At 36.6% G+C, this 12174-nt stretch overlaps 1 protein-coding gene across 2 annotated transcripts in view; it reads left to right on the top strand.

Annotated features, from left to right (window-relative positions):
• Positions 1 to 12174, top strand: part of MAN1A1 (mannosidase alpha class 1A member 1) — a 163750-nt gene that overhangs the window by 87301 nt on the left and 64275 nt on the right. For both annotated transcript variants that reach the window (XM_034990407.1, XM_034990408.1), the window contains one exon: positions 5822 to 5916. In XM_034990407.1, coding sequence (XP_034846298.1) covers positions 5822 to 5916 — 95 coding nt within the window. The remainder of the gene's footprint in view (positions 1 to 5821; positions 5917 to 12174) is intronic.

Raw genomic sequence — 12174 nt, 5'->3', positions numbered from 1 at the left:
AAACCTTTAGCAGTTCCACTCTATATTAAAAAGCCAGAGTAGCTCAATAAGTACTTATTGGTTGAATGATTAAATCTGGCCCATATAATGTGTGTTAATCAACTCAGCTAACAATATATAGGTTATTTCAGTTATTTTCAGCCAAAGATATTTATCATATCTATGGCATCTTGTGCTGAAAGCTTTATGTAACAAAAATGAGTAATAGGTACACGCTCCTTCTACTAATGGGGAATTAGTGTTTGATCTTTTAACAGTGAGGTTTTCAGCATAAGCATTTGAAGAAAGGCTTTGATATTGATTGTGCTCTTCAAACTGAAGCATGTCTGAACTGAAACGGGTTCTTTCCAGAGCCAGAGCTGTCTGTTCTTACTCCTTTCCTCTTTCCTTACTCTTTGCTCTGACATGTAAATATTCCTGTATAGTTCTTCAGGGATCTGCAAACTAGAAAAGCAAAAAAAAAAAAAAAAAAGCCATACATCTTGTTTACACCCTTGTCTAATCCTATCTGTCAGGGTAAAGTAAAAAGAGAAATGTTTTTATTTGATAGATTGTAAAATCTGAAGTTTTTTAAACATTGATCAAAAACAGCAATAAGACTGTGATGATGTTCTTTAAATGTAATGAAAAGATACAGTTTTGGTGCAGTTATTTTGAAATTCCTAACTTGAGATCATAAAAGTTTTTTTACGTAAACCTGTTTGTTAGCTTCATGCTTGAAAGATTATTTTAGAAGCTATGCCATCATATTTTACCACCCTTCTTTCAGCAAATTATATTAGTTTTGATTTTTTTGCTATGGATATAATCAGAATCTCTCTGATGCAGGATCTTTTTGAAGATTCCTTTGGGTCCTAAGATGTCTGCCCATCTCAAATTGATTGGTGCAAGTTGCACCAAAAAAAAAAAAAAAAACTATTTAATTTTAATGGTCATTTTTTTTAAAAAGAAAATATCTTCTATTAGCATCATGGATTGCATTTTATTAACTGTCATTTTTCTTCTTGCTCTCTTTGTAAAATCCTCCCCACCAAATACAAGTACCAGTAAACCCTAGAAACCAAGACTAAGAATTTGGTGGCAAATTAACACTTCCTCTCTTTGTAAAAATGATAATAGTTTTGGGTTTTTTCAGTCTCATTTTAGTACTAGCTCTGTGACTTCTGAGTACTAGTTTTTCTGTAAATCAAAAATAGAAATTACCAGCCCTCATCTCCCATTTTCTTAGGGAAACCAAGAACCAGAAAAGTTAAGTGATGCACCCAGGTCCCGCACTAAAACCATAGCAGGGCCCTCGCTGGTGTCCAAGTGCAGGCTGGGTCCAGGACTATCTCCAGCTTGCCTGTCCCATTTGAAGGAACACCGAAATACCATTTAAGTATGCTTTTTATGATCATTTGCTTTTCAGCACAATGTCCAGGGTGTTAAAACTTAACTGTTCTTGAGAATGATTGACGACATTTCTCCTTCATTCTTTTAACAGTATTAACTTTACAAGCTACTTTTCAATTTTATTACATACTCACCATTTTAGGTAGAAAGATGTTCTCTTTGAGAATCTGGATTCGTCCTCCAAGTAACCTCTCTTCATATCTCAGGAGCAGATAACAAATCAAACATTAAGAATGGGGATTGACTCAGGCTCACATATGATTTCATTTAAAGCATCAACATGTTATTTAATGGTTTCACCCACAACTATTTTGTAATTGTGCCCAAGGTTGAGACTCCATAATATTTGACATAATTAATTATTTGCCAACAATAGAAACTAAGAGAATAGGATGGAGTACTTTACAAGCACTAGAATATTCAGTGGTTTCTCAATACAGTGCCCCAAGTATATTTATTAATATTCAACTGATTCATTCATTTATGAAATGAACATTTAATGAGTACCAGCTACTCTCCTTGGATACTAGATAGATATATACAGCAAGAAAGAAGATAGTCCATGCCCTCATGAAGCTTACATCTAGTGGAATTGTCAAACAATAAACAATAAGTTAATTAAGGATGTGATAAATAGTGGAACAGCAATAAACAAGATGACATGATGAACAGTAAATGAAAATGGCAAACTTTACATGGGGTTGTTAAGAAAGACCTCTCATAAAAAGGGACATGGAAGCAGATTCCTGAAGCTAAGAATGAACTAAGCATACAGAGATCTAGGGAACCAGCAAAGGCCGACTAGGGAACCTCAAGCTGTTTCCTATCTGTTAACTGAGAATATGAATATTCTCCCATACCCTATTCATAGGAATGCTGTGGTGATATCAATAAATTTAAATACAAAGTGGCCTGATCTGAAAAAAAAAAAAAAAAAAGGCCTAATCTGGGTTGGATATGTATAATAAGCAATGAAGGAGAGATGGAAGTCTTTTTCTCTACTTTTAGAAAGAAAAAATTACTTGGGTGTACAAGAGAGTCACACCAGGAAGCATTTAGAGACCTGTATCTTGCTTTCTGTAATCAAATGCTGCATTGTGTGACACCAGTTGTCAGTGTAGGAGTTCCTCCAGGCCTGGAGTTGGGACTTGGCTTCAGCCTTGAGGAGTGGGTGAATTTGGATTGGCCAGCAGGGGCAGTAAAGGGTGCTTCAGGGTGAGAGAACTATATAAATAAGTATACTAAGGTGGCACCACCAAAAAAAAAAAAAGTAATTATGCAGAACGAGATGTGAACTAAGCTTATTCTGGTAAAATCATTTCACAGTCTATACATGAATCAAATCATCATGTTGTACATAATGTTACGTGTCAATTATATCTCAAGAAAGGTGGGAGGAAAATCATTTTTTTAAAAAAAGATAACTAAAGTGGACTGAACTTGAATGAGTGCTTGAGACCATGACAGCTCAAGCTGGAGCCAGAGTGGTCTTTGAGAGAATGGAAGATAATAGATTGGTCTGATTCATAGAAGTCATTGAAAAGTCAGTATATCAGTTTTTAACCTGGTATTTTAGACAAGAGGGAATCATGTTTCTTGAACAAGAAAATTGTATGGTAAAAAGAACAATTTAGTAATATAGATACAGATGAATAGAGACAGGAGGGAAAATCCTGGAGAATGGGAGACTAGGTAGGAGGAGGACCTTCTTTTTTTTTTTTTTTTTATCATGCCATTTCGTCATACCCAGTGATGGAAATGAGGACTACACTCATATCATGGACTAGCTCATATCAGGGAATGAGCTGTATATGAGACTTTTGGGGGAAATGAATATTGACACTTGATGAATAAAGAGTGATAAATCAGTAGTCAAAATGCCTGCTCTCTCTCGAGCCCCAGGGACTGGCCAAACAGTGTCAGTGATGGAACTGGGGAAGTTTGCCTGGAATATTAAGTGATTATTTCATCTTGGACATGTTAAGTTTCAGATGACAACAGGACACCCAAATTGTGATGTGAGCACACAAGTAGAAGTACAGACTAGCGCTAACATGGAAAGTCAAATTAAGAAATGCAAACAGGTGATGAGAACTGAGGAGTTAGCTCTTGAGAATGAATGCTTGTGATAAGAATATGTGTAATGGGGTCACAGTACACAAACACACACACACACACACACACACCACAACCTGAGTAGAAGGTACCAAAACAGCAGTGGGATAAAAGCCAAGACAATAATTTCAGGCAGTAAATAGGAAAAGTTCTTAGGGAAATACTGCTATCATTATCCCCATGATACAACTAGCCTTTTAATGTGATGACTACATGTCCTAAGGTCTTTCAATATAAAAACGCATTCCCCTCCACAACCTTTAAAATAGCAAATGCTGTTGTTATCCCCACTTTATAGATGAGGAAGCTTAGCACAGAGAGTAAGCAATTTGTCCAAGATTACCCAATCTGAAAAAGTTGGAACTGAGATTCAAACATAGGCATTGTGTTTTTCAAAGCCTGCATCCTTAACCTCCCACGCCATATGGTTATAATATCCACGATGGTATTTTAATTGCATCGTTTGACTTCCATCTTATGTAAGTTTCTTGAAAAGGAGTTAATTAATTAACAGTTTAAAAAGTGGAAACTAGGAAGTCAACAGATGGCTGGGCTGTGATTGGATAGTCCCTTTCAGTAGAAGAGAACTTGGAATTCTCTAGGGAAAGGGAGGGAAAGGGAAGAATATATCTTTTGATCTATTTTTTTCTTTCTTCTCTCCTTCCATATACTGTTGTTGAAATGGGAAAATTGTCCAGTTTAAAGAGAATGGAAAAAATGGTACCTCTGTTTTCTAGTGCTTTCTCTATACTATAAATGTCTGTTTCTTATTTGTATACCAGGAATGTTAGTTTATCTAAATTGTCAACCAAAAATTTACATGCAAACTCATTACTTTCTTAACTTTCATTAATAGATGAGAGAATGTAAAAGAGTAGGGTTTCTGAAATAGCATCAACATTGGCATTACTGTAGTGTATTCAGTCTGGGAGCCCAAGTGCCTGGATTTGTCTGTGGGGAGTCTCAGGACTTAGAGCAGGAGTTACGGACTAGAACCCTTTCCTCTAGAGAAGCTACACAAGACTTCTTTGACAGTGGGTTTAAGGGATGCTTTCCCATTGGCTGGGAGAGGACTTTGTTTTCATTTTCCATGCTTCTCAGGGTCTCCCCAGCCTTTCTCACATCTCCATTATTTAAGGAAGAGGCAAGTGGAAATAGTTGAGTTCCCAGCGCACCATGCTCAGTCCTACAGTAGAAGAAGGAGAAGGGGCAAGGCACCTGCTTGCTGCCTCAACTGTCACAGGGAAAGCTGTAGCAGGTCTTCCTTCAAGGGGACTGTGAATGGGTGTCATCTAATTACTCTTCTTGAAGCGCAATCTGCTCAAGTGAACTGGCTGCTTAAAAACCTTCAATCTTTCCCATTTGAACGGAGTAAAATTCTTAGCCTTAGATTTATGACCTTCCATGACTCGGGCCCATGCTATGTGTGTCCGACTTTGTTACCAGTAATCCTTCCCTTTTTGGTCAGGCAAGCTGACCCATTCCATTGCTCCTACGTGCCCCCTCTTGCCTGTCTGTGTCTACACTGATGCCTCCAGGGATGCCTCCCCCACTTCCCACTCCAATCTCTAGTATCACTAGCCCCTGACATACTGCACACAGTCCTCGTCCAAATGTGCTCTCCACCGCGCAGCCTTACTGAGCTCATCAGGACTCCCAGGTGATTTTATTGCCAGTTCTCATTTTTCTACATTCTAGATATTTATGTGCATATATTATCTTCCTTATACATTCTGGGTGTAATTTGTACCTAATTTAACTTTGTATCTTCCATTTCACCTACGCTTAACATCAGAGGAAGTTAAAACCGCAAAGAGCTGAGGGAACATACAGGTTACTTGTAATAATGTCTTCTTAAAACTTCTCCTTTCTCTGTACCTTAGTAAATAAGTGAAGTTGGAACAGGACCAGTTCTCCCAATTTTCAGCCCAGGACTTACCTCCAACAGCAGTGGTTCTCCCCCTGGCTTGCATTTTGGAATCACCTGACATCACCTGTGGTGCTTTAGAAAATTCTAATCTGGAAGCCCCAACCCATAGAATTTAGAATCTCAGGGGTGCAACCCAGACATCAGCATTATTCAGATCTCCCAACATGATTCTAATTGTGCAACCAAGATTGGTAATGAATTCCCCACAGCAACATGGCCCCTAGACCATTCTTTCTTTGCTAGGTAATTCTGTTAATTTGAGAAACTTTTATTTTTTTCATATGAAGAAAATTTTAAAGTAGATAAGTGCCAAATGTGAGATGGTAGTATAACACCATTTGTTTTGCTTACAATAGTAGCTTACGTAACTGTTTAACTTTTCAGATATTTCGAAAGAAAGCAGTGGAACTTGGGGTAAAATTGCTACCTGCATTTCATACTCCCTCTGGAATACCTTGGGCATTGCTGAATTTAAAAAGGTAAAACTCTTCATTTTAACAACATATTTTTGAAGTTGGAATATGCAATATTGTGGTTTAACTGGATGGATGGTTTCTTGCACGATGTCAGTGACCAGTACCATTGGCAGTCTTGGCATCTGTCCTTGTGTTGGAAGCTATACGTTTTCCAGAGTTCCTCAGCCTTAGATGGGTCCCTGTCATAGGCTAGCATGACCCCAACAGAGTCATCCAAGCCAAACGTGATTTGAGGTTTTCACTATTTCGTGGTGATGTTGCATTTTTTTTCTCTAAAGATACCAAGAACATCCCATTGTCTTTAAAATTGTCATCAAAACATTTCACTTCCAAAGAATCCAATTCCTAAGAGCACTTACTTCGTTTGGTTAAGCTGCTGGCAGAGATATTGCAGAGCTAGAACCTTGGACTAACCAGACCTCCCATGTACGGAGCTGGTGTGACAGACACAGGGAGCACCTGGCCTGCCCTGCCCACAGTTGTAAAGGAAGGGAAGGGAACTGCCCTGCTGACCCAGATCAACCTGACCTTCCATGCCATTGGGGTGGAGAACCTGTTAAGCCACGTCCATGGGAATTTTGCTTCAAGTAAACCTAGGCTAAACAGAGTTTCTGGTATTTTCCTAGGGAGTAGTTTGAATTTTCATGATAGCTTGAACATTTTGTCAATAAACAGTTTTATCTTAAGCCTCCTTTTTAACTCCTTCTTCCCCGTAAGTAATCAATTGCTTACGTACCTCCTTGTGGTGATGATGATGATGATGATGATGATGATGATGATTTATCATCATAAAATATGAAGCTTTGTTCTAGGCTCTGTGCCTGTATTACCACATTCAATCCCACAATAACCCAATAAGGTTGATACTGTTGTTATCTCCATTTTACTAATGGAAACTAATAAGGAACTTGTGTTGCAGAGAAATTAAGTAATTTGCCTAACAGCATACTGTATGTAAGTGGTAGAGATAGAATATGTACTTACACATTTATACACACATTGATGCATAGACACAAATTTAACAGCTTTCTTGGTTTAGAAATGCCAAGAGGATGTACAGGGTGGTTTGGCAGGATTAATGCACATTTATTCTTAATTATTTATTTTAGTGACTTTCTTTCCTAAAATTAATCTTAAATAATCATGAAATTACTTATTTGGTTAATAAATCAGTTAAATGTCATGCTTTATTTTCATTTGTATGTTACATATCTATACCTTGAAATCACCCCATACCTGTGTACTGTATATAGTAAGTGTGTGTGTGTGTGTGTGTGTGTGTGTGTTTGGGTTTGGGGCAGGGGTGTCGTTGAGCAGTGAGACAGGGAGAGACCACATAACTAGGCCATGTTAACTTGAGGTAGTTCTCTATTATATGATGTGATATCTCAGGATCCGTTTTTCCCTGTTGGGGTCCTATGGTTTTCTCTGTCACCCTGAAGGTAGTAACATACGCTGCAGGGACTTAAAGCAAGAGTTGGTCTGTGCTAGGCCTGGAGGCGGTATGGTGTTTGTTTGAGATCCACGAGTTTTTTATTTGGCTCAGGTATATCACCTATAATAACCTTCCATATCTTTGGACTTTGTATTTATAGATAGTATTCTGACCTAGAAGCAACTCTGCTACCTGAAATAAGACCTGCTTATGAAAACACTGTGCACGTTTAACACTCTTTTTCTTCCTCCTTACCCTCTGAGAAGAATAATATGGGCACAATAATACACTGAGCTAGGTGGTTAACAGGAGACCTGGTTCTAGGTATTTTACAGCTACTCTGGGTGTCTTCAGAGATCATCTCCACCCCCAGGATTATTTGTAAGTGCAGTTAGTCTACTTCAGTAGTTATTTTGTGAACCTTTACAGGCTTATAGGCCACTTTGAAATTCTGATGAAACATGGCCCTCTCCTCATAAAATGCACATTCCTGAGTATGCATATTTTTACACAGTTTCCCAAAGCTGACAGTACTTTCGGAGCCCACCTAGAACCTGAGAACCCCAAGTTTAAAATACTGGAGTGAACGATCACTGCAACTTTCTACTCTAAGATTCTGTGGAGCTAGCGCCTATTGCTTCCTGGAAGCTAATGAAATTAAATAAGGCCCTACTAAAACTAGCAGAGAGACGTGTACACCTACATCTTTGCAAAAGTTCAGCCAATTATTGTAAGGTGTTGATATCATCCAGTTAGTTCTAGCCTCTCTTAAAATAAGCGTAAGAAATCAGATTATTCTAAAGCCTATTTAATTTTACTTAGTGTTTACTTCTAACAGCCAAGAGGACTTTTCCTTAGTTAAATCTATCCTTAGTGTACAGGGGAGATATGTTTCAGTACATAAAGGAATACTTCTCAAAACTCTTAAATACTGAATCCTGTTATCTTTCATATCTATACCTCTTGGAAACTCATTAGGTGGGGCATTATGTTTTTTTATAAAACCTTATTTGGATTTACGGTATTTTACATTAGAATTTTTTAATTCCAAGAATTGCAGGGCAATTGTATATGGTAAAAACTAATGTGCCATTTTATTTATGTATTCTCTAATGTTTTCATGTCAAACTAGAGGAAATTAGGTGACCCTTTGACAACTGATGGGAACACTTTTAATTTCTTCCTGGTGATCTGAATGAATTTTTTATTATATATTTTATCCATTCTCAGGCCCACTTACTAAATCACAGTGACTTACCCAAATTCAGAGAAAAAGCCATGGCAAAATTAATAGTACTATCAATCCACTAACATTCCTTATATCCCTTTGAATCCATTCTCCCTCCAGCTGTGAGATTTATTTATCACCTTAAAGAATATCCTTTAGGAGAAGAAGACAGAGTTTCCTATTTGATCTGCAATAACAGCATTTCAGGATGTGCTATTCCTGTCAACATGTACATCCATGCTGTTTCCTCTGAATATCTGTATTTTTACAGTCTGGGCCAGAAGATAAGGGACAGTGGGCATGGAGCTTCTTTTCTCATTTTTTGAAGACTGTCACCAGTAGAATTTTCCAAAGAGAGGAGAAAAAATATGTCTGACAAAAGCATATTTTCTTAATTATCTTCTCAGAATAAGGGAGTGTCTGTGGAATGATGCCCATAAGAATAAAGTGCTTGAGGATGCTTTTTAGAAGAGCTACATACTCACTGTTGACTGGCTTTGACAATTTTGGCAATAATTATAATGGGAGAAGTATAGAATATGCTGTCGGTAATAACATAGTTCTCTTCCCTCTCAATTTTGAAAATATGGATGCTGCTCTTTGCCAACACCTATATGTTAACAAAAAATGTGAACTTTGTGGGTGTCATCTATTCACATCTGCCTAGTATTCAGATTATTGCCTGAAGATAACTGTTTCTTTACCTTTTCTTTGTAAGAAATAAACATTTATTTTAGTCCCTGCTGTGATGAAGTTTCTGTGCTAGGTCCTGGGAAAGATTTTCTGTTTCTCTCCACTTTATTTAAAAAGATAACAGACATGGTCTTTCCCTCAGGGTATTCACATCCTGGTTGGTAAAGCAGAATGTATATTTTATATGTTACTATATTATACACTCACTCATGTAATTGACAATGTAAGATGGTCTGTGCCAAGGAGAGATAATAAGTACTCCCCGAGTTGAATTTAAAGCAAGCAGTAGTTGGAGTTGGGGAGGTTGATGCATTTGGAGCCAAAACACCAATAAGCCAAATTGGATTTCAGCATTTGTACAAACTGAGAATAGCAGAGAATCTAAATAATTTACTCGTATGCTACATTAGGAACTCTGTCCCAAAATCTGTTCAGAAAAAAATATATATAATTATCTCTTTCGCTACATCTGTAATCTTAATTCGAGAGCTGCTGTAGTAAGTTGTAAGTTGATCGGAATTGTGATTTAATAGCAAGTGGTAATTTAAACAGATACCTAGTGTTACACATGGGACCTGACTCGACTAACATACCGGCTTCACCAATACGATAGTAGAATGAAGATGCGTAAGTTATATCACACCTCTGCTAAAAGGAAAGCATTGCCTTTTTATAGATTAGAATTTTGGTGGAACTCAATTTCTCTAATGTGAAAATATCAAAATTTGATGTCTGATCTTACTATTACTGTGAACAGGAGGCCCTCTGCATTCTTTTCCTGTACGCTACAGAAGAAAAATCACCTCTGTGGTTTGTAAAATCAAGCATTTTACCATTTCCATATTCCTGGGTGTAATTCAAGCCTAGGTAGAGTTAACTTATTAGATTTGGAGTTTTCTCCAGTGTGTTCTTAATTTAAAATAATATAGTTAATGTTCCCATTATTCATTTCTATCACAGGGCATACAGTCTGGGCATTCCTAATAATTATTCTGCCTTTTTGATAAATGAGTTAGTTTTAGCTATATTCTGTTTTATCACTTGTTTCTCTTTGTGGATTTTTCTAAACTGACACTTGGTGACACTTGCCTGGTGGTTTTATTAGGTTAGTGGAACTGTCTACAGCGTGCGTTTTTGTGGCGCACATCAAGGAATGTGCCGGAAGTGACTGATCTCCGTTCCAGCTCTCATTAGTCCGCAAGGTGATGAATGAGCACAACTCCCTCACCTGTTTTTATTTCCTGCTTTGTAAAGCTTTATTTACTGACTAGTCTAATTACCAACACAAATGCATACTACATCATTAGTTACATTGCGATTTGTATTATTATTATAATTAAGTTGCAAATTGCTTTACTTTAACTGAAATGGGACCTTAATTAAGAATAGTACATAGCTTAAGTTTTTCTAATAGTGAAAGATCATCCTGTGTGAAGCATGTACTGTGTATATTATAACAAAAAGCAGTAGCCCCTCTATTGCATTTTATGTTGGTGGTGTAAAATGCTTAAATATTAATTATAGTTGGTTTTAATAGACACAAATTATGAAAGACAGTCTAATTAGGATAAATATTTTTTAAATGTCTTCCATATATCTCCCTGTGTTTTATTTGCCAGTTGAAATATAGATGTCCACATTATTAAATTTATCAAATCTTAAGATAATGCAGGGTACAATTTCATACTTTAACATCATAAGAGTAAGATTTAAAAAACCAAGAAACACATTTTTTAGCATGAGCAAACTCATTTAATGATTTGCTCATACTCTGAAGCAGTTAGTTATACTAAAAAAGGTTCTGCAGAAGTGATACGGCCTGAGTGTAAAATCAGGGCTGTGTCTTATACTGTCTTTTATTTATACGTTGTATGGACCTGTTAGGGATTCAAAGAGAAGTCCAACCAACTCTAGGAAAGAAAGAAGTTCCAGTCTCTCCAAGCATCTTAAGCTAACCTACTCTGTTTTTATTTTTTCTGACTGAATATTTTATTAAATTGGGTTTCCCTCTTTTATCTGTTTTAATTCCTTTGGCCACTTACACATTTCTGGAAATAGTAATAACCGTATTTTAAGGTTTTAATACAGACATGTACAAAGTTATTAATATCAGACATTAGAATATTAGTACCATACTTAAAGCTGCTATTTATTAACATTGTCAGTATAGCTCTTGATCTTGGATAATTTCATTAAACTGAGTTTGTCTTCTGATAAATTAAACTAAAATAATAGCAATAATCGTACTTATACTGATGATCTCAGAAGGTTTTGTGGAAATCTAATGAATTAATTGTAAGAGGAGATTTATCGTTTTAAAGTGATATGAAATAAATGTAAATTGAAATTATTATTTATTTATGGTCTTGTTCTCAATTTTCATTATAAAATTATGTGGGGGTGTGTATGTGTACATATCATATACACATATATGATAAAATAATGTGTAGTTAAAACTAATTTGGTTTTAATGCCTCTTTATGGCAGTTTTTATGCCATTCAATGCTTCTAACCCATTTTCAAGTCCCATTTTCCAGGTCAGGAAGAGAAATGGGTATTGGTAGAATCAGCTGGAAGTGTGGAGAAAATGTCTCAATGTAGTACATGTAGGATTCTGGTGGCTCCATACTCAAACATTTATTATTTTTTAGATTAGTTTTGAATTAGCCTATAGGGTCAAAACCCAGTTTTCTCTCTAAAATTATGTTTATTGGTGAATTATCTCCTCTAGAAATAAGGACTGCTCCATCCATAAGATTTAAGAGGAGTGCGAGGCAATAAAATGCATTGTTCTTTTCCCAAGTCCCACATATTAGCTCGTGTTCAATTAATATGGCACAAACCTTGTCTGTGAAAATATGTGTATATTTTTGCTGTAAACATCCACAGAGCCCTCTTTCCTAAT

The sequence above is a fragment of the Mirounga leonina genome, unplaced genomic scaffold (assembly GCF_011800145.1).
Source record: "Mirounga leonina isolate KUSES-001 unplaced genomic scaffold, KU_Mleo_1.0 Mir_53, whole genome shotgun sequence".
Taxonomy (NCBI): domain Eukaryota; kingdom Metazoa; phylum Chordata; class Mammalia; order Carnivora; family Phocidae; genus Mirounga; species Mirounga leonina.
This window is presented reverse-complemented; position numbering and strand designations above follow the sequence as displayed.